Genomic DNA, 21,452 nt, shown 5'->3' with positions numbered 1-21,452 from the left:
TCTCAAACATTTCTCATTGACAAAATTAGAATAATAAGTTCCACATTTCGTTTTTCACTTACTTCTGTGGAAAAGCTGGATGTTTTAAGAGAAAATCTGGAAAAACTTTCATCAGTTGAGATTATCGTTCATCAGGTAAATATTTTAGGTCAAGCATTTTACCGATAATCTGGAGACTTATTTTCGCAGGTTTAGGTCTCGAGAATTTCTGTTTAAATTTAACGAGTAGTAAAATGGTTCAATACATGATATAGCATAATAGGTGTCTTTTGATTCAGCTTATTCAAATTCGAATTTTAGAATTAAGCGTTTGTAAAAACAGCTGTGTGTTGTAGGAAACTTTTATGCAAGGGCAGTTTTAACTCAAATATAACCCTTATTATGATGTCATGTTTATATTTGATAACACTTGCTGTTTTTTTCCTTTTTCTGGTTCACTTTGGATCACCGAGGTCGAAAAGATAATGCAATTGAAAAAAATGTACCTACATTAACTATGTACACCTTTATTATAAAATCAAGCCATTTGAAAACCATTAATAGTTTTGTCTAAGATACCACTAAGATTTGGTTAAATTTGTATTATGATGATTCAGATAAATCCAGCTATTGATACCCCCAGTAAGGGAAAATACCCCCCAGCTAGGTAAAATAAGTAACGATTTCCTGATGTTTTTAAAAAATTACTCTCAAAACTAAAAATAAATATTTTTTAAAAAAACTTGAAAAAAAGTAAGAAAGCAACTTTATAGTGATGTTGGTAAAGCACTACCTCGATGTACCTTAAAATAATATATTGATGTTGACGGTTTAAAGTACAATTAAGCTCTCTTTTGTTTGTTTAAAGCAAAAAATCTCTTGCACGGAGTGAAGAAAAACTTTAAATCGATGTTTGTTTTGTTTAGAAAATATACGTCAAAATGGCAGTTCAGAAAAAACGTGTATATTTTACATTTCAACTGTAACTTCTCACTTAAAATCTCTCCAATACTTAAAGATACTATAGATGTATTATTCAGAAGGTTACTTACCATTAAGAAAATGTCCTGAACATATTTTCGCATTTGTCTCTTAATTTAAATATTTATTTTGTAACATTCTGGCCTACTTTCTGAAAGAAATGGAATCAGGCATATTTTGTTATTGCAGTTCTTTGTTAAGTTTAAGAAAAGATAGATAAAATAACTGTATAAGCTCACTAATTAAGTGGAGTTATTTTCACGAAGAAAGTAACTGAGGTTGGGAATTTTCTCAGTCATTTCTTAGACGTGTGTAAAAATACAAACAAGGATTTTTTAAAGAATTAAAACAATTATAACAACCTTCATATAACCAGTTTTTAGGCGGGGATTTTTTTTAATAATGGCTATTTAGTCTTATCTTATAAAATATCATCGCAATTATTAGTTATGCTGAAAAGCTTAGCCGAATTTAAGACGTCCATTGTTATACAATAGATACACTAAATATACATTTTTCTACGTAATAAATCATCAATTTAAAGCTGATTCTACCAACTTGATTAACACATCGGCTCTTCTTTGTACCTGATTCAGTAAAAGACCATGAGCTTAGTCTGTAGGATCGGCAAAAAGGAATAAATAATATAGAAATAAGTATAGAAGTAAATATAGAAATAAATATATTTAATAAATCATTACTTAATCCTATTTTTCATAATATATCAAATATATATATAAGAAACTGTTCATTAAGATTACAAAATGTAAAAAATCTACACCATCTTTTGAACATCTGTTTGATAATTAATTTAAATGTACGCATAGATCAAGCTAAATCATTTTTTTTTTTTAAATAACTGATACGACGAAGAAAAAATGATACCCACTTTTCTAGATAAACAACTCAGGAGATGAGTTTTTTTTCTCCCTAAAAAGATTCAGTGCTAGTATCATTATCTAAAGCATAGAGAACCGCGGAAGCTGATTGGGCTCTCTTGTGGCCTTTTTTATTTATCTTGTCGCTATTAACTAAATTTTCTTTGGATAATAATTTATACTTTTTACTATCAAAAATACCACTTGAAACTTTTAGCAAGTCGCGTTTGGACACTGGCGTAGATAGATCGTCTAATGTTTTTTCATAATCAGTTGGTAAGCAGGCTTTATTGAGCTCATACCTTGCACGCCGTATAACATACCACATCAGAAAACCGCTAATACCAACTTGAATAGCAAAGATAAAATACCCGCCTGGTGAATTGTGATGTACTACATCTTCTATTGTTCGTAGTGAAGACCCCATGTACGTATTGAGTGCTTGCGTAGGTAACAGACCGGTAAAAGAAGCGAGAAGGCACCTGGTTAGGTCCATATTTGTAATCTAAAAGTATGAATAAAAAATAATTGATTTTATGAACGAACAAAAAAAGGTTTTGACGGCTTAAACTAAAAAAACTTACTGCAAAAAGACCATTCTGTAAACCAAACGGTATAGGCGTCAACCGTGTCAGAAATACAACTTTAAAACCGCGTCTACTTTCAACAACTCTTATAATAGCTTTTAAATGTTCAGATTCTAATTGAGATTGCAGGAAGTCTCTAATAAAAATTCTGCAGATTATTAAAGAAGTTGTAACACCGACGAGAACGGAAAAAGTGACTGTGGCAAGACCAATGAAAAAACCGTATAGATAGCCGGCAGCTACATTAAGTAGAATATATCCCCAAGTCATTGGAAAAGAAACGATTGTGAACATCAGCACAAATATGAGACCGCTAACCCAACCGTCTACACGTTGAAGCCACTCTAACAGTTCGTTTAAATACCTTCTGAAAAAAAATACTATCACGATGCCGCTTATACATATAAATAAAAATGTTCCGGAAAGATGAAGGCATTTTGAGCGTAAACAAACGCAACGACTGTCTAACACACGTTCAACTTCAGACCGTTCCCCAAAGCACTTCTGGCCAGGAGACGAGTTGTTGACTTCCGAGAGGTCTATTGATATATGACCATTCTTTTTACCCGAGTATATACTAACTTGCGGCAACAACCGATCGGATAAATTATTATCAATACTGACATTGTTCATGATGGCTAAACTTCACTGTTTAAATAAACATGACGACAAGCTTTTGAGTTGGCGATATTTTTATTGTTGTAAGTCTTTAGGAATTTTTAAATCCCCTGCAACAATAGAGTTTATGAAATTTAGATAAAATCGCACTAAGAATACAAGAATTTATATTAATTGCTTGTAACAAAAGTCAGTTGAAAAATAACATTGTTTAACGTACTTGTCTAATTTTATAAAACAGCAATCTATTAGACAATAGAAAGTACAGTTAAGTGTGAAAAATTACCTCTATTATCAAGATTTGTATTAAACTACGGAAATTATTATTTTGTAATACTTACAGTTGATATTTCCCGAAGCAACCAATAGAAAAAAAATCCTTTGAAAATGTTTTTATCTTTTTCTCAATCAAATATTTATAATTTAAGGTGAATTTGTATCTAGCCGAAACTATTTATTTTTGAGCAACCAGAAAATATAAACACTTAAACGAATTCTTGTTAAGTTTTAAAAAACAAATCTTAAAAACAATTTTTTATTCTATCAACGCATATTTTAAATTACATTAATACTTATAAATAAATAATAACAACTCCTGGTTAAAAAAAAAAAAAAAAAAAATTGTTCAGAAATTTCTTTCTGAGGACTCTAGTCAGGTATGCTATTGACAAAAAAAGCATGGTAAAAAGGTTCTATCATTCACCAGATAAAGACAATTTCTTTAAATTTATCTTTAATAAATCAGGAATACAAATGGAAAAAGTCTAAGCTATGAGTTGTGTTATGTACTTTTATTGTAAAATAAATTCAATGCTGAAAATAACAATAAAAAAGGATTTAATAATATATGATAAACATTTCATCTTTGTTCATATTTTAAAAAATACACATCAAAACAAATTTAAATAAGCTGTTACATTACAAAATATTGAACTTAGATATATATCAGTAAGGTATGCTAAAAAAGAGAAAGGACATATTCAGGCTGGGTAGATGGCATTAAATACTGGAAAAACAACATTTTAGAGTATCTTTTTAATAACTTCAACTGCTTTCTTTATTCAGGATTTAAAATTTTTTTTCCATTTTTCTCAGCTGTCCAAAATTTATCTCCTGATATTACTTTTTTATTGGGGGGCAATTTTTACATTAAATCAACAATTTTTTAGTAAGTTATTGTTTGTTTTAGTAACAAAACTTTTTCACACACTTACTTCACACTTTTCATCACTTACTTCACATACTTATTTATTAGTTATTTCATAAAGTTATCATTTAAAAAATTTATAATGAAAGTTGGAAAATTGGAAAAAAGAGCATTACACCGTGTTAGTTGCTTATATCATGATAGTTGTGACAACCTTATATATTTTATTTCTATTGCTCTCATTGGCATATGCTGATTACTTTAATTTAGTAATCAGCAAAAATCTTTGCTAATACAAGAAAACAAAAAAAAAAAAAAAAAAATGTGAAAAGATTACCATTAAAAATGAGTTATTACTAAATGATGCCTGAACTACAATAAGTAAATTACAAATTATTTGAAATTTAATTTATGCAAGATTTATGGCAAGACAAAAAGCAGCATTTATATTAGGATTTCACTTTATTTACAACAACAAATAAGAAATAACAAACATTTTAAAAGAAACTTTATTGATGGAAGAAAAAAGATATTTTTTTTTATTGCTTAATTTATAAAAGCTTGATTTATACTGATATATTTAAAAAAAAGTATTATCAGAAAAAAGTTGCGAGTTGCAAAAAATCTTTTTAATAAAAAAATTTTCTTCAATTATAAAAACATAAACACTGGGCGTTTCAAATAAAATGTTACGCCTAGGACATATAATACATAATTGAGAGCCTTTTACTCCTCCCTTCCTGATATGACTTCAATACATACATACATACATACATACATACATATATACATACATACATACATACATACATACATACATACATACATACATACATACATACATACATACATACATACATACATACATACATACATACATACATATATACATACATACATATATACATACATACACATACATCCATACATTACATTACATTACATTACATTACATTACATTACATTACATTACATTACATTACCTACCTACCTACCTACCTACCTACCTACCTACCTACATACATACATACATACATACATACATACATACATACATACATACATACATACATACATACATACATACAGTAACATTTCAGTAAAAGAAGAAACTGTCAACTAAAAACACTGCAATTTCGGTTATGAAAAAAAAATAAAAAAATGATCAATTTTATAAAATTTAAATCTTATATTTTAATTTTTTAGTTAAATAACACTTATTGTAGTGGTTACTTAGAAAAGAAGCGAGAAAATGTAAAAGTAGCTCAAGCATACCGAGTACTGATAGCTGCATTATATTTACAACTCTGGTAAATGCAAACGTACCTTAAAATTATGCATCTATTACTTTTTAGCACTATACATATGCAGTTAGAAAAAGCATTTGTTTACTGAGGAACTGATAAGTATTTAAAAACAAACTTGAGTGTGCAAATGTTTGTTTACTTTTAAAGCCGAAATTGTTTTTTAAGCACATACCTAGCTATCTATTCCTAACTTTAAACAACTCACTCGTAAATATCAGTATATAATCCCATTCTAGATTTTAGTATGAAATACGGATAAAAAGTCTAAATTTGTTTTTATGTAAAGTTTCTAATAAATAATGTATAGTCGTACCTTTGATTAGTGATAATGTTAATGATACGTAATGGTTATAAACATACGACCAAATTTGACCTTCAATCTCCGTCTTTAAAACAAGTTTGAATAAACGAGTTTTTAACCATATGTGCGCGCAAAATTCCAAAATCTTTACGGCGTTGTATCTGAACAAGCCAACTGCTTCTCTTTGAAATAAGATATAACAATACTATCATTATGACTTCTAAACTATATTGTTAATAAAATATTCTTTTAATATAATCACATTCGCTGTTACTAAACTAATAACTTGTCGAATGAGATATCAGTTGCAGTTTCTCACCATTTCTTTTCACAAATAGTCAAAAAAAAAAAAAGCAAATAAGTTTAGTAAAAACTGAAAACTAAAAAAAACTTAAAAAAAACAAAACAAAACATTAATTTTAATTTCCTGGGGATTCCTTAAAATCTGATAAAACAAGAATAATATCTTTGTTATTCTTCAAATGAATCTTTCATTTTTCAGTAAATAAAAGTAAATTTTATCATCAATTTATTTATATACATAGCAACTTAACAAACAACGTCACGATAAACGCAAAATATTGTGCGCAATGATATCGAACGCAATTTTGATTTAAATATTATAACCCACAGATCTTTGTCAATAAATAAATGCCTTTAAATGTTATTTTTGATAGCTCTTTATAAATATTATTTGCAGGTTTTAAAGATTGGAGGAGAAAAAATTATAATAGGGCATATTGAAAGTTCCGATGGAGTTTTTAATGAGCTACATTTTTAACTAATTTTTTTTTAAAAAAAGTACCAAGTATATTGAGATCATTTGGTTTCTAAATCAGAATAAAATATTCAATTATAAATTATGCAATTTGCATTACTTTTGAGACAAAAGAAACTTCCGTGAGTAAAATTACTGTTAACCAAAAAAAAGGACATATTTCAGTTGGTAACTCTGCCTTCCAATTACGACAATCCTGTTTTGCGTATAAATGCCTTACGAACTTACCTTAACGTGGCAATTTTTTCTGATAAAATTTCACTTTTCTTTGCCTTCGTTTAGTTATGCAATTTGACGTTCGTGAGACAAACCTTTAAACTACTACCACAGTTTTACTTTTGTTTAGAGAAAACAAAATTCTTCTTCTTTTTTTTTTTTTTTTTTTTTTTTTACACTAGTGCATGACGTTTATTACTGCAGTTGTTTTCATTGCAATTTCAACAGAAATTTTATTTAATAAATTTACTTCTGTTTTAGGTTTACCAAAGAGAAATTGAAATTTGGGCTTACAATATTCTGGCTGGCAATAGACATTGTAGAAACGTCTTATTGATTGGGATAAGGTTTCTGTTTTGTAAAATCAAAGATTGATCGACTTTAAGAGATGCACAAATTTAAACTAAACGAGGTTTATTGAAGCTGAATAAAAATTAAATTTAAATCAAACAACGTTAACAAAATATAGTCATAGTTAAACGAACAGAATTATTGTACCTAACAAAAATTATTGTATCTAACAAAAATTATTGTATCTAACAAAAATTTCATTATCTTGATTAACTAATAAACATTTAAAAAAGCAGTCTTGTGAATTAATTATATTAATTGAAAAACGAACAAAAAATATTTTTCATGATGAACCAGCTTATCTGGCAATGTTTGTTTAAAACTGTAACTGATATTATTTTTATAATCACAGAAATCAAAGTGCAAAGCTCTGTTGAAAACACGTCAACTCAAATATATCAAACATGGCACCTCATACACTCTTACTATATGTTTGATAAAGTTTGAATTAATTTTTTTGCATCTTGTCAAACAATGAAGTTAACGTTAAGCTTCAAAACAAAAATCCATAAGCTGTTGAACAACTACACAGTGGTCAAAAATGGCTCGTACGAATAACCTGGACAAAAAAAAATTTTTTTAGATGATAAATTTAGGAATTTTTGTTTACAAAATTTAAAAGGTCAAGCAACAGTTTACATTTTGATTTGACCTCAGTTTCGAACAGATCAACAACAAGTTAAAAGTTTATGCCAAAGTTTTTTTTAGTAAATTTGACACTGTTAAAAATAATAAAGTTTTTAATTAGTAAATGATTAAGAAAAAAGTTATCCCCAACAAAAAACTGCTAAAAATTGTAAACATTTATTACAAACAAAGTAAATAAGACCATTTTTTAAATTTTCCGAATAATTTAAGTAGTTAAAAAAAGGCTCAGTTTTTTAATGAGAAACTTTTAATTTTCTCGAAGATCAATCAAAGTCAATCAAAGATTCAAAAAAAAAATTGCAAAATTCAGTATGTGCAATCACATTAAAGTTATTTTTAGTAGCTTAAATTAGTGCTTTCACTCAAAAAACGATTTATGAAAAAACGGATTTTTTTCTTTCAAAAATTATATTGAAAAAAAGGTAATAATGATATCCAAGCACTTCTACTCTACACAAAATCTTGAAGCCTGGTCGTGAAATAATTGCAAATTTTGTGCTACATATTGGTCTTACCAATGAAGAGGCTGGAGAAGGAAACAACAAAATTTTGAGACATGTACGATTGTTTCGCCAACAAAAATCTTTAATGTTGTATAGCATGTCTGATTTCTTTCATAGACTTCATAGGATATCAGTGACCCAGTGACCCCCCTCGAAGTTTCATACAAAAAGAAACAGCTATATGAAAACGTAAACCATTGGCTACAACAATATTTTTGATCTTGAAGTAACCAATAAAATTTCACTACCAGAGATTGAAACAGAAAGTGATGAGACGGACATTGAAGATTCAGATGTTTAAAAAAACTAAAAAACAAATAAACAAATTTTTTTATAACTTTTTTTTATGCTTTTTGCAAATAAATACTTTTTTTATTTTGGTATGTTAAAGTGATGAGATGGACATTGAAGATTCAGATGTTTGAAAAAACTCAAATAGTAATTAAATTTTAATATAACTTTATTTATGCTTTCTGCAACTAAATATTAGCTTTATTTTTATATGTAAGATTGTGTTACTATACCGTCTCTGGTTTTTTTCACATTTCTCAACCAAAATTGATTACAGTGGTCAATTTGTTGCTGATTTATTCGAAATTGAGGCTAAATTGATATAAGTTATAAAATTTGACTTTTTAATCTTTAAAATCTTGTAAAAAAAAAATAATTTCCTTAGTTTGCCATTTAAAAAAAAAAAATTATTTGTGTAAGTTTGCCGTCTTTTGACCTCGGCCGTTTTTTCCCATCTTAAAATTATTATTTTTTTTTTTGATATGGCAAACTTAGAGATTTTTTTTTCATCTTAAAATAATTTTTCAGCCCGCAGCCAGAACAACCTAATCATTCACATGCATTCAAAAATATTTATCAGTTAAATTCTAGACTAAGTTTGAGGTAAGAAAAATTTTGTTTCTATCATTCTGAATTTTTCAGGGTGTGGGCTGCATTGTCAAGCAGCATTGGTTTTTGTTGTGTTTATTTACTTTTTTTTACCGTTATTTCCCCTTTTATTTTTCTATTTTTGCTGCTTGTGTAAGTTCATTTTCTAATTGTTTTTGTTTTTTTTTATCTATTTCCTTATTTCTAGTTGTTCAATTTTTCGTATTTCTTTTATTTTTCGTGTGCAACCAAGTTTTTTTTTTTTTTTTTGCTTTTTATGAAAATGCTTCTTACATCCTTGAGTAATTCTTTAAAAGACTTTTTTCAAGATTTGGCAATCGGATAAGGTAGTATGTCACTATCTGAATATTCAAGGTTGTACGAAATGTGAAAAAGAAATTTCAACTCCTTATTCAACAAGTCAACCTAAGTAACGTTTAAGAGCAACAGGCAGCAAAAGTCGGTTGCTCTTTTTGAGATATGAAATTCCTACAGAAGTTGTTAAAGCCAACGATTTATCCCCTTTTACAGCTGACTATAGTTGTTTTGCAGGTGTAAGCAAACATGTTTGGTTGGAAACAGCTAAATCTCTAGGAAATTTCCACGGCATTGGAATATGTAAATGATGCATATATTGCTATGACAATATATGCATCATTTAAATGCAATTCGCTAGTAGTAGACAACAAACCATTCACTGCTAGACATGATCGTGCATTTTATCAGCAACAAATTTAAGATTATTAGACACCTAGTTTAGATATATTGTATTGTAGGAATCTCATTTACTACTTCACCGTTTAAACCCACTTTTATGTTTTTTCATTTTTTTCGTAGACATTTTAGTTTCTTAAAAAAGCAGATCGTTCCCAGTTGTGTCAAGCAACTCCTTGTTTGCCAGCAAGAATTTCGCATTAAAAACAAAATTTGGTAAATATGCATTTTTGGGAAAAGCAGAACTATGTTAATTAATCAAAATATCCTTAGTTTTTTAAATGCCATTCCTTAATCATTCATACTCCAAATACAGGGTGATGTAATGATGCAGAATGACTTAATGATACAAGATGGCAAAATTTTTAAACATTTACCTGATTCAAACAGTAAGGTTACAAAGAAAGTTGCAATCTTAACCGGACCCATACACTTGTGTCGTATAGTAGAGGAGTCTTCACGCTTCACAGTGATAAATGGGGATTTTCATTATTATAAAGCAAGTTCCACTTTAAATTAAAACCAAACAAGTGCTGCACTGTACATTAAAAACCATTGTTTACAAAAAATTAGGCAATATCTGTTCAATTCATTCCTTCTTCTTTTTCTAGCAACTGCTTTCTACTAAGTTGTGCCCCTATTAAGTAAGTTTTTTTTATCAAGATATCCCGTACAAGTTTGAATACTCGAATAAACATTCAGCCGTTTATTCGGACCTTCTAAGTTGTACGTGGCATCTTGATAAAAACCTTTTTTACTAAAAAAAGTATTAATAGAAGCTCTGCTTGTTTATACTTTTTGTGTTGCTAGAAGATAAGAAAAGGTTAACTATAAATGAATAAGTTTTTATTAATAGGAAAGACACTTTTTTTTGAAATTATAAATTATTTTTTTTTATTTTCACCAGTTACTTACAATTTCATGTTTAACTATGAAGAATACTAAAATAACATTTTTTGATTTTCCAAAAGTTTACCATTTCTTTTTTAACGAAAGCCGATTTAAATATATGTTAACTATCTAAAACAACTGCCCTCGTCTACGTAATTTTTGAGCGGACTTGCACTTAATATATTCAGAAGAAAAAAAATAAAAAAAAAAAAAAGCGCAAAAAAAAACAACTTCAAGCCAAAACATCTAATTCGATAATTCGATAATTAAAACTGACAGATTGAATCAAAGTATTCAGAGAACTGACAGATTGAATCAAAGTATGCGATGAGTTACGTTAAAAAATAAAATACAGATTGTAATTGTTAAAATAGTTAGTTAAGATGACTTTTAAAAAGTTTATTTTACAATTCAACTTTTACGGCAAAACGAGAAATCGCAAAAAAAGGTACCTTGCTCAGTCATTTTATTAAATCTTAAAAAAAAGTTTATCAATAATATTAACATCTTGCTACCATTTCTGTTATCAAATACAAAGATTTATAAAACTTTGTATTATAAAAACTCAAGTGATCATGACCAACCAATCATTTCATTTTAGGTAACTAGGCTTCTAAAATGGAACAGTGAGTTTTTCAAGATAAAGTAGTTTTGATTTTAAGGTGTATATTATTTTAAGACTAACTGATAATTGCTGTGAATTACAATGAATTTACAGTGAATTTCAGTAAATTTACAGACAAATTTTGACCACAGATATTTTAATTTTAATGTATTTGATTATAAATTTTTAAATTAGTCATAATACGAATTAAAATGATCATTTTTAGACTTTTTAAATAACAACTTTTTAACATTTTAAGTTGTTGATGTAAAATTGTGCGTTGGGCTAATCTTATTTGTTATTACTTACTATTGTGTTACGAAACCCTGATAATGTAAATTGTTAAACTCGTGTCACGCTGTAGTTTAGACTCTAAAGTCTCAATTTGCCGGTAAAATAAAATTCTCTATTCTCTTTCCTACCACGAAATTCAGAATAGAGTGCCATTTTACAGGGAAATTCGTATACGAATTTCCCTGTAAAATGGCACTTTTTTAATTAAATTCTGATTTTCATTTAATTCATTTAACTTTTTTGATTAAATTCTAATTTTCATTTAATTGATTTCACTTTTTTAATTAAATTCTAATTTTCATTTAATTGTCAAAACTAAAAACAAGCAAAAATCGATATATCGATTTTTGTTTGTTTTTAGTTTTGACAATTAAATGAAAATTAAGATAAACTTATCGTTTTATAATTATGATTAAACTGCTAATTGTTACTGAGTTTCTTTAAAGAAAAAAAAATTAGGACTCAAACTGGGAATATATTGTGTGAGAAGAAAAACTCTACGATTATTTTACGGTTACCTTTACATGAATTGCCTTTAGAGTTTAAATAGTGGAAAGATAAAAAACTGAGATTTAAGTGCACAAAAACTAATTGTTTAATTTTGTTCTAACTTTCAATTCGAAATAATAAAAAATAATAACAAAAAATAATAACAGATAATTTCAAAAAATAACAAAAAATAGTTATAAAAAAATAATAATAAAAAATGTTATTAAAAAATAATGATAATAAATAACAATAAAAAATAAGAAGAAATAAAATACTAATAAAAAATAATGATAAAAACCAATAAATAATAATAATAATAATAATAATAATAATAATAATAATAATAATAATAATAATAATAATAATAATAATAATAATAATAATAATAAAATAATAATAAAAAGTAAAAGTAGTTTGTCCAGGAGGTACGACTAATTGTAATTTTCAGTGTTTTGACTTTGTTTTCTATTTAACTGCAGTCTTTTATATAAATAAAATAAACACTAACTAAAGAGGTCTTAGAAAGATCGCCGAAAATATATTGAGCAAGTTTTCAATATTTGAAATTGCTATCATTTATGCTATATTTTCCTAAAATGTGCGAGAATGTCGCTGCTCTGTAAACGCGCAAAAACATCACAATTTAGAAAAAACATGTAAGAATATCACAGCTCAGTAAACGCGCAAAAACATCACAACTTAGAAAAAACATGTAAGAATATCATAGCTCTGTAAACGCGCAAGAACATCACAATTTAAAAAAGACATACTAGAGAACTATAGCTTTTAAAACGCGCACTAACGTCACAACTAAAAATGAAATATTCACTTACATTTTTCGGATTTTTTTCTTCAAAGTTTCAACATCAATTTTTTTTTAGTTTCTTCAAAACGAAAAAAATAAAATAAAATGAAAGCAACAAATTGATTAAAAATTCTTCAACAATATTTTCAAAATTTTCAAATTGATTAAAAATTTTTCAGCAATACTAAGAGATTTACATGTAAATTTAATCAAGCAAATATGTAACAGGCCTCAAAGTATTTTTGCACAGAGCTTTCGTATAAAGTAAACTATTTCATCCTATCAACTGACGCAATCATAAATCACATGTTCTATACAAGTTGATTTTTTCCTTTTTAAACTTTTATAAACTAAGAAACGCCGAAATACAAAACTAGTAAACTTTGTTTGAGAACTAAAAATATTTACGTTAAAACGTGCTTTTCATAAATTCTCTTGTGAAGAGTAAAATAAGCGTTAAAAATAAACTTGCAAAGTTGACGCTGTGTGAAGTTTCCTCTTGGTCGGGGCTTTTTTTTATCTCAAAAGTTTATTTACATTTTTTTAATGATAAATGCATCCTTTGAATACTATTTCCTGCTTTTGTTTTTTCACAAATTGTTTTGATATCTTCAAAAACTTTTCAGATTTTATGTGCAAGAAAAGTTCGATTGATTGATCTAGCTTAAAAAAACCTTCATCAAAACATTAAACAGTACAATCAAAACGCAGATGATACAGTTAAAATGCTCTCTATTAACGAGATACATAGATGACCATCTTTGTGCACTTGTACATTAAGACCCTGGTATTTAGCGTTTACATATTTTTTATAATTGAATATGAATTTATGGTATTTAATTTTACATATTTTCTATAATTGAACATTAGTTTACGACGTAATTATTTTTTCACTCTAACTTTTAGATCAATTAAATGTAGAAAAACTTACATAACAATGTTTTTTTTTTTTGTTTTTTTTTTTTACATAATTTTTTTTATATAAAAAGAAAATTACCTTAAGTCAAATTTTTCTATATTATATAATATTTTGCTTATTAAAAACATTATGAGTTTAATAGCTTTTAATTTCATATATTATGTTCAAAATAGTTCATAGGTCGATGCACTGAGTAAAAAATGGCTAAAACTGTTTTTCTAATTTGAAATATGAATTTTGTAAAACTTTTAGAAACTTAGCTGACAGTAATTGCATTTTTATTCAAGAGACACTTCACGTTACATTTTTAAAGTACCGTACACACTCCGAAGACTGAGTAGAGTTTGTAAAAGATTGGAGGTAAACATTCTTAGAGAGTGACTTGTATCAGAATCTAAATACTGATCCTTACATAACCTGAATGCTGATTGAGGCATGGTAGACCGAAATAATCTTGGCCAGGTTCTTCGGCAAGAATAAAAGTGATAGATATTTCAGAGTAATTTACAAATCAGTGATAAAAGGGATGATTATCACTGATAATTACTTTTTGTTAAAGCTACTGATACTTAATAAAGTTATTTTAAAAAGTCTACACAAAACTAGAAAAAGTATTTTTTCAATATGGACTTCAAATATATAGATTACTTAGAGGTAGCTCCCTACACAGTTCCCTTAATAAACTGTTAAACGTTTCTTAATTTAGACCTCTACGTTGTTGCTTAGCAATTTTTGACCTGATTTTCCTCCTGTTCACTATTTTAAGTTTATTAAATCAAGACGTAGTTTGGATTACTCCGAAAATTCCCTCTCTTGGTTAGGAAAGGATCGAATAAGTATGAACGAACCAACTATCTAAAATCTACAAAGGAATCAGAAAGCTTTGCTTCAGCCAACAAACGGAACTTTTTGATTTCTTTGTAGTTTTTTAAACTTAAAAATGATAAATTTTAAGCTAGGATAAAAAGAGTCTTTCATTTGTGATTGGGGTAGCAAAGATTCACAACTGGAATAAATATGATCGGCCACTGAAGGAATATTTGACGGTATGAGAAAGAAATTGAGAAAAAACCAAGGGAAGAGAGAATACTTCAATAATAAACTGGGCTTAATGAAACAGTTTGATTAAGCAGTCGACAAGGATGGTCTTCGTTTCAAAATACAGTTTTTTTCTAATCTAAGTATTGAAAAATTTATTAGCTTATTGAAAAGTTAAAAGCCATTTAAGTGATTGATCACTGACAGCAATTTCACCAGAACATTAAGGTAACTTAGGAGAGATACCAAGGGATATTAAAATGCCTGAGCTGCTGAAATTTTAATTAATTTAAACAATTTTCACTCGAGACAAATACGGTACCAAACACTTCTATAAAAAAAAGCGAACCTGTTACTTCTGTATCAAAATCAACGTCAAACCCGCATGTTCATGACTAAATATTTAGCCTCTATATTTAATGGAATCTATTTCTTTTATAAAAAACATTCTTATTCAATAAAAAAGACCAAAAGTTTTTTTAAACTACCAATAAATGTGACTACACATATATGAAAACAACAAAAATAGATACCAGGCCACGTTCTAATAAAAATAAAGAAAAGTTGTCATTAATAAAAATCTATGTAAACACAACAATTCACTTTAGTGACTGTTTGTATTTCACACAGAGGTTTTAAAGTAACATCAAGATTGCATACTAACCACATTAATCCGGGCACAAATAAAAAAATAAGAACTATGCCACAATTATGTGGAAAAATATATCACGTCAAAAGATTCAAAAATCAGTAAACAACATACAAAATAGATTTTAGCACCTGGTATAATTTAATAATGCATATTATTTCTTTTACAATCTCAGATTTTACCATTAATTGCTAAAAAGAAAGCTTAATGTAACAAAGAATGGTATTTTGCAAGTCAATCTCAAATTAAACTGATAAGCTAATAACCTTCTCCATCATCTCTTTATTTACTTTGCCAATTGTTATTTTGATCTGCTTTACACGACTCAGTTCATACATACTCTCATATAACCCTTTTGAGTAATCTTCATTGATACTTTGCAAAACAGAGTACCATAACAAAGGTTCACAAACCTGTCGAACTAGAAGGTTCTTTATACTTCCAACACTTTCATAGGGTTTTCCGGTTACATTTGAATACAGTTTGATATCTGTTGTTGGATAGAATGTTACTTTCTGCAGAACCTCATTTAGTTGATCCTGTGCAGGTTGCATGTATGGAGTGTGAAATGCTCCATTAACATGTACTTTTGCAATCTTTACTTTGCTATTTTTCAGCTGTTAGTAAAGATTATATATGCATTATTTATTAGGTAAACATTTAGTTAACACCCCTTAATATAAATGATTCTTATAGGGACCTTTTACTTGTAGAAATGTGATCCCTAGAAAATTCATTCGTTCTTAGAAAAATATGTGGGACCATTTATTTATACACACAAACACAAGAACACACACACATAAAAGCTTAACTAACCAAAGCATGATCTTTATTCATTATCATATCTAGCAGATCAAGACTCCCTCCAACAGTTACACCTTGTTCAAACAGCTGGGTTGCCAAAAACAAACAATTCGAACTCCTCTTTGATAGATCAGCACATAGACAATTTACTTCATTTACAGTCAGCCCTTCTAAAGAAATCATTCCAGTTGGTGTTAAATTAGCAGCCATTTCCATTGCAGAGGCACGCACTTTGACAATCTTAAAAACTAAAACAATACAACAAGAACATTACAATACATACACTACTGAAAAAAAAAAAAAGGCAGTATAGCAATATAACCTTTAACTAATATTATTTAAAATTGCACTTAGCAACTTCATTTATGATAAAACACTATTTAAAAGAAATGTATCACTCTTAACTTTTGTCACACAAAAAAAGTTAAGAGTGATAGCTTAAACAAATCATGCACCCAAAGTTATAAATGGAACAAAAGTGAAAAACTTTTGAAAAGAATAATTTCTTTTAAAACATGAGTAAAAATTATACTTTTTTAACAAGAGATGCAAAAAGTGTTAATTATCTCACTATCATCATATTGTATGCAACCAGCAGCAGCCAATGCAGAGAGCTCACCAAGACTATAACCAACAATAGATTTCCACTACTTGAAAATAAGTTAATACTAAATATTTCAAAATAAATTTTATATCAATGAATATAAACTTCTTCTTCTTCTTACAATATTCCTTCATTTTACATTTAAAACTTAATTAATTTTAGATTAAGATCATTAAATATAAAATCCATCCCCCTTCCCCTTTGTTTTTCACCACAACTTGTCTTAATAATACAGAATAAATTATACAAACTGTTTTATCTAATCATTATATCAAAAGAAGATTTTAAAAAAAATACAAAATCAATGTTTAACTGTTTTGTACCTTGATGTTTTTGTCCAGCTTTAGATTTTCAGCTATAAGCAAAGTGGATAGCATTATTGCTGGTTGACTGTACAATGTTCTGGAAAATCAGATTAAAACAATCAATAAGAGAAATATAACAATATTTTTATGGATACAAGTTTAGTTTTTTTTTAAAGTTTATTAAAATGTCTACTTAAAAAAATTAATTTATTCGTTATTAGTTTAAAAATGAGTGATTTAAAAAATTCATTCTAATTTTTAAGTTCTATAAAGATGTTTATATAAGAGATGCTAAAAAAAATCCTTTAAAAGTTAAATCAACTTTAAGGTTAACAGTTACCTAGTTAGCAATTCTTTTGGTCCGTGCTGACATTTTTCTAGCAAACTATATCCTAGAATATCTTCACTTAAGTTGATTAAAGAGCTGTAAACAGGATTATTTCTGTTTGCTTTTGACAGCATCCCCACGAATTGGGTTCCTTGCGACGGACACAATAACAAGGCATTCTTTTGTTTCAAAGAAGTGCAGGTATGAAGACTAAAGTTTCTATTCAGCGCCTGTTTACTATTTGTATAAAAATTCCTTAAATATAATGCAGATTTCATCCCTTTATGAACACATTTAATAAGCCAAATAAATACGCTATCAACTTTGTTGATATTTTTACGTACGGGTCCTCGAAATCACGGTTACGACGTTCTACGTTAACGACAGCAATATCGAAAGAAATTTTTTTTTTATTAAAATCTTTCTATTTTTAACTTAAAAACTCCGATAAACTGGGGTGTCTTTGGCTCTGGTGGTGAATTTGGATAAAACAAGGTTTTTTCATTGCACTCGAAAAGCTCACTGCGTTCTTGCACGCGGTATTATGTTTGATGCTAGACAATTCCTTAGATAGTTGTTTAAACATTTCAGCATTTTATGAGTCGCTGAGTTATTCTGGCAAAAAGGACTTTATAAAAAGCACCCAAAATCAAATTTTTTGAAGTCGTGCAAAATTTTACATTGATAGCAGTCGCAATTGAAGGTAGGGGAAAACCTCAATGAATGGGAAGGTTTTTGCAAAATGCTTTTTAAACGTAGATAAAGTTGTTTAATATATACATGTTGTTAAATATATATATGTATATTTGAATATGTTTGATAACCACCGACTCTTGCTCAATGATATAGTAAAACAAAAAAATTGGATTTGCATTTGGCTATTGGTAAAAAGAGAGTTTTATTGGAGAATGACAATTGTCCCATTCATTAAGTATGTCTCAATGAATGGGACAAACATAAAAGAATTAAAAATAAACGTATTCAATTCAATCATTTTTCAAATTAGTTTATTAATTGTAAATGTAGCTAAATATACAGATACAAACATAAAGACCACACAAAAAATTTTTTTAACTTTAAACATTTTAGTTCTAGTTAAATTTCAATCAAAGCAGAACTTTCTCATTTTCGAATATTATATTTAGTTATTTTTATTTAAGTAAAATATTGCAGTATAAAAGTGTGCAAATAATACCCATTACCCATGGGGATAAAAGTAAGGGACTGCAGCATCCCTCTGCTGAGCTGTAAATAATACTTTGTTAAATTCATTCAATAGGTAGTATTTTGTCCCATTCAATATGCGCATCACTTTATCCAAAAATGATTAGTCACATCAAAAACAATTTTAATAATTAAGCTTGAATGTTTTACTCACAGTTGTACTAGAGACTGCTATCTATTTAGGCATGGTGTTTTATTTTCCATAACTTCAAAAGTTACTGGAAAATCAGAAAAAAATTACTTTTTACATTCGAAAACACAATAACATCCATTGTCATTACGGTCATAGAGCAATAGGATGGATGAGTCGTTCAGTTGAGTTCTTGTTTCTATCACTCTTTGTTACAGGAGTTTGAATATCCTTACATCGATGCTTCTATAAGAATTTGAGTTTGTCCCATTCAATAATTTTCCCATTGATTAAGGTTCTCCCCAAACTCAGAAAAATACTTTTAATCTTCATTCAATGGTGTTTAATCTTGCTAATTTTGGAAACCTATCAGTTTAGAATGTTTTTGTTATTAAGTACAAGAAGTTTAGGGTGTTTTCATGCCTCTGTTTAAGTCAAGAACAAGAACATAGTTATTTTCATTTTTTTTTACTTAGTATTTACACTTTGTCGTTTTTACAGATCAAAGTCAATTCTTTCTTATCAAGCTGATGTAAAAGCTGCATCAAAGCCACTCTAACAAGTAAAGATGGTTTTAGTCTAACTTTAAAAATTATAATCTTGAGAGCAAACTATAAAATGTGTGATTGATTATGATAATTATTACTACCATGCATATAAAAAAAAGCCACTATTTCAGGAAATAAGTTTTGTTCTTTTAGTTCATTCAAATTATGTTAATATTTTGTTATTACAGTGAGAAACGGGTAATAACAACGTTTTGTGGTACTTAATAAAGTGTTCAAACTAAGTAGTCAGAAGAGTAATATACAACTTATTGCTATTATTTTAAAAGTCCAAATCACCGATATTGATTCGGACTTTTTAAACAAAAGCAATAACTCAGTTGTTGAGTACAGCTGAAATGCATAGAATACCTCATTTTCTAGAGTTACAAAATGATTTGACGTTTCATACCGGACCAAACTTATTGGACTAATTTCTCTTACAGCCATCTTTCGGTTACTAAGTACATCTGAATAGTATAGCAACAGTTGTGTATTTATAAAATATTTTGTAATGATGTTTTGTATGTCACCGAAATTATCAAACCAGAACTAAGTAACTTATTTGCTAAATACATTAGAAACAGAAATTTATAATTAGGAGCAGTTCAGAAACACTTTCTGGTTACATTTTGATTGGTTATTTGTTGTTGTTGATCTCCTCAAGATACCGATAAGTTCAGACGAGCAGAAAAATGTTTTGCTCCACAAGCATAGTCGGCCTTTCTACAACTGAATTTCCGAGTAAAATTTTAAAAATATTTTTAAACCGATTAGGCTATTTTAAACGGACTCTCTAAATCCGTACAGGTGTTAGTCAGAAGACGTTTTTTTGCATTCCAGACACCTGAAACCATTATCACCTGTTGTCTCATTTTAGATGGATTTCCTGGTAAAACTTTATATTGAAGGAGAAAACAACTGTTTCGAAGCCTTCTGACTTTAGATCATCCCCTTATCCTTGACACAAACGAGAAGCACTATCTAAAATTCTTTGCAACTTTGTATCTGTTGAATAATCATCTTCTACTACCCTATGCGCGCATTACTGGTGATTTACTACTGCTCAGTGGTGATGGAGTGACGATCATTAGTGATCGCCACTCAATCACCTCTGGATCGCCGCGAATACATAAAGCTCAAACATTTAGATAAGATTTTGTCAGAGATTACTCAATGCGCATTTAATAGTGATTGTTTTGTTTGATCAATAATACGAAGTTTGAATTAAATATGGCGGAAAACTAGAGCAAGAACTATTTGATAAATTACATGAGAGGTTGTGGAAGTTTTGAAAAATTATTTAATACTAATGAGGTTTATCTTGAAAATGATACCGACTCCGTTTCTTTTTTGTCTTGCGTACGATCATCGTACATACCATTGCGAACTAAGCGTATGGATAACCTTTAATATTTTGAAGAAGATGAAGAAGATGATGAGAATGTCATTAGAAATCTTTAATAAGCAAGGTTTACAGATAACCAGTAAATAAGTACTCAATTACAACTATCAATCGCAACTAAATCACTAGTGAACTGCTTATAGAATCTTGAAAGTGATTTATTTAGCTAAAGATGTTATAAATATCAAACCAATGCGATACTTATCAACGTTAAAGGTTATTACTCAAATAAAAATAAGCTTCTTCAACATATTTACACTTAACAACAAGAAGCTGTAAAAATAGTCTACGCAAATAAGTTCCTGGAGGATACAACACTGCTGTTAAATCAACGGTGGTTATCACTGCTTATCCACGAGTCACCACTCAATCCCTGGTAATCAAAATTTTACAGATACACTAGTGAATAAGTACTAAATCGCTATGAATCACTACTAAATTATCAGTAACGCCCTCATAAGGTATGAATTCTTTTAATGACAAGCAAAGCTTTTTCTCTTCTCTCATAGCAATTTCTTCTCAATAACAGTT

The 21,452-nt window shown here is 28.3% G+C and overlaps 2 protein-coding genes across 7 annotated transcripts; both read right to left on the bottom strand.

Moving 5' to 3' along the window:
* Positions 1 to 1,625: 1,625 nt before the first annotated feature.
* Positions 1,626 to 13,052, bottom strand: LOC149878485 (transmembrane protein 64-like). 4 transcript variants are annotated; one of them, XM_090073099.1, is made up of 4 exons: positions 12,999 to 13,052; positions 5,811 to 5,980; positions 2,423 to 3,153; positions 1,626 to 2,343 (listed from the first exon to the last, which is right to left on the bottom strand). In XM_090073099.1, the coding sequence occupies exons 3-4, from the start codon at positions 3,056 to 3,058 to the stop codon at positions 1,891 to 1,893; spliced, it is 1,089 nt and encodes a 362-aa protein (XP_089929225.1). In that variant the 5' UTR covers positions 3,059 to 3,153; positions 5,811 to 5,980; positions 12,999 to 13,052; the 3' UTR covers positions 1,626 to 1,890. The 4 variants fall into 4 exon arrangements, with proteins under 4 accessions (XP_089929225.1, XP_089929226.1, XP_089929227.1 ...); XM_090073100.1 differs by lacking the exon at positions 12,999 to 13,052 and adding an exon at positions 10,265 to 10,909; XM_090073101.1 differs by lacking the exons at positions 5,811 to 5,980; positions 12,999 to 13,052 and adding an exon at positions 5,517 to 5,629.
* Positions 13,053 to 15,636: 2,584 nt separating this feature from the next.
* On the bottom strand, positions 15,637 to 17,972 carry LOC149878484 (putative malonyl-CoA-acyl carrier protein transacylase, mitochondrial). 3 transcript variants are annotated; one of them, XM_090072926.1, is made up of 5 exons: positions 17,630 to 17,972; positions 17,308 to 17,386; positions 16,952 to 17,027; positions 16,393 to 16,628; positions 15,637 to 16,193 (listed from the first exon to the last, which is right to left on the bottom strand). In XM_090072926.1, the coding sequence occupies exons 1-5, from the start codon at positions 17,893 to 17,895 to the stop codon at positions 15,822 to 15,824; spliced, it is 1,029 nt and encodes a 342-aa protein (XP_089929052.1). In that variant the 5' UTR covers positions 17,896 to 17,972; the 3' UTR covers positions 15,637 to 15,821. The 3 variants fall into 3 exon arrangements, with proteins under 3 accessions (XP_089929052.1, XP_089929053.1, XP_089929054.1); XM_090072927.1 differs by lacking the exon at positions 17,630 to 17,972 and having other exon boundaries at positions 16,952 to 17,030; positions 17,308 to 17,363; XM_090072928.1 differs by lacking the exons at positions 17,308 to 17,386; positions 17,630 to 17,972 and having other exon boundaries at positions 16,913 to 17,006.
* Positions 17,973 to 21,452: the final 3,480 nt, after the last annotated feature.

The sequence above is a fragment of the Hydra viridissima genome, unplaced genomic scaffold (assembly GCF_058129835.1).
Source record: "Hydra viridissima isolate aposymbiotic clone 2 unplaced genomic scaffold, HvirCarnegie_v1 scaffold_15, whole genome shotgun sequence".
NCBI lineage: Eukaryota > Metazoa > Cnidaria > Hydrozoa > Anthoathecata > Hydridae > Hydra > Hydra viridissima.
The sequence above is the reverse complement of the archived record's forward strand: the minus strand, read 5'-3'. Positions and strand labels throughout refer to the sequence as shown.

What these genes read in the sequence shown, in the direction of transcription:
- LOC149878485 (XM_090073099.1), bottom strand. Translation starts at nt 3,058, where the DNA reads ATGAACAATGTCAGTATTGATAATAATTTATCCGATCGGTTGTTGCCG. An exon ending in TACAGAATGGTCTTTTTGCA is followed by an intron (nt 2,344 to 2,422) that starts GTAAGTTTTTTT and finishes TCATACTTTTAG; the next exon opens with ATTACAAATATGGACCTAAC.
- LOC149878484 (XM_090072926.1), bottom strand. Translation starts at nt 17,895, where the DNA reads ATGAAATCTGCATTATATTTAAGGAATTTTTATACAAATAGTAAACAG. An exon ending in CCAAAAGAATTGCTAACTAG is followed by an intron (nt 17,387 to 17,629) that starts GTAACTGTTAAC and finishes CTGATTTTCCAG; the next exon opens with AACATTGTACAGTCAACCAG. An exon ending in AGCTGGACAAAAACATCAAG is followed by an intron (nt 17,028 to 17,307) that starts GTACAAAACAGT and finishes ATTTTCAAGTAG; the next exon opens with TGGAAATCTATTGTTGGTTA.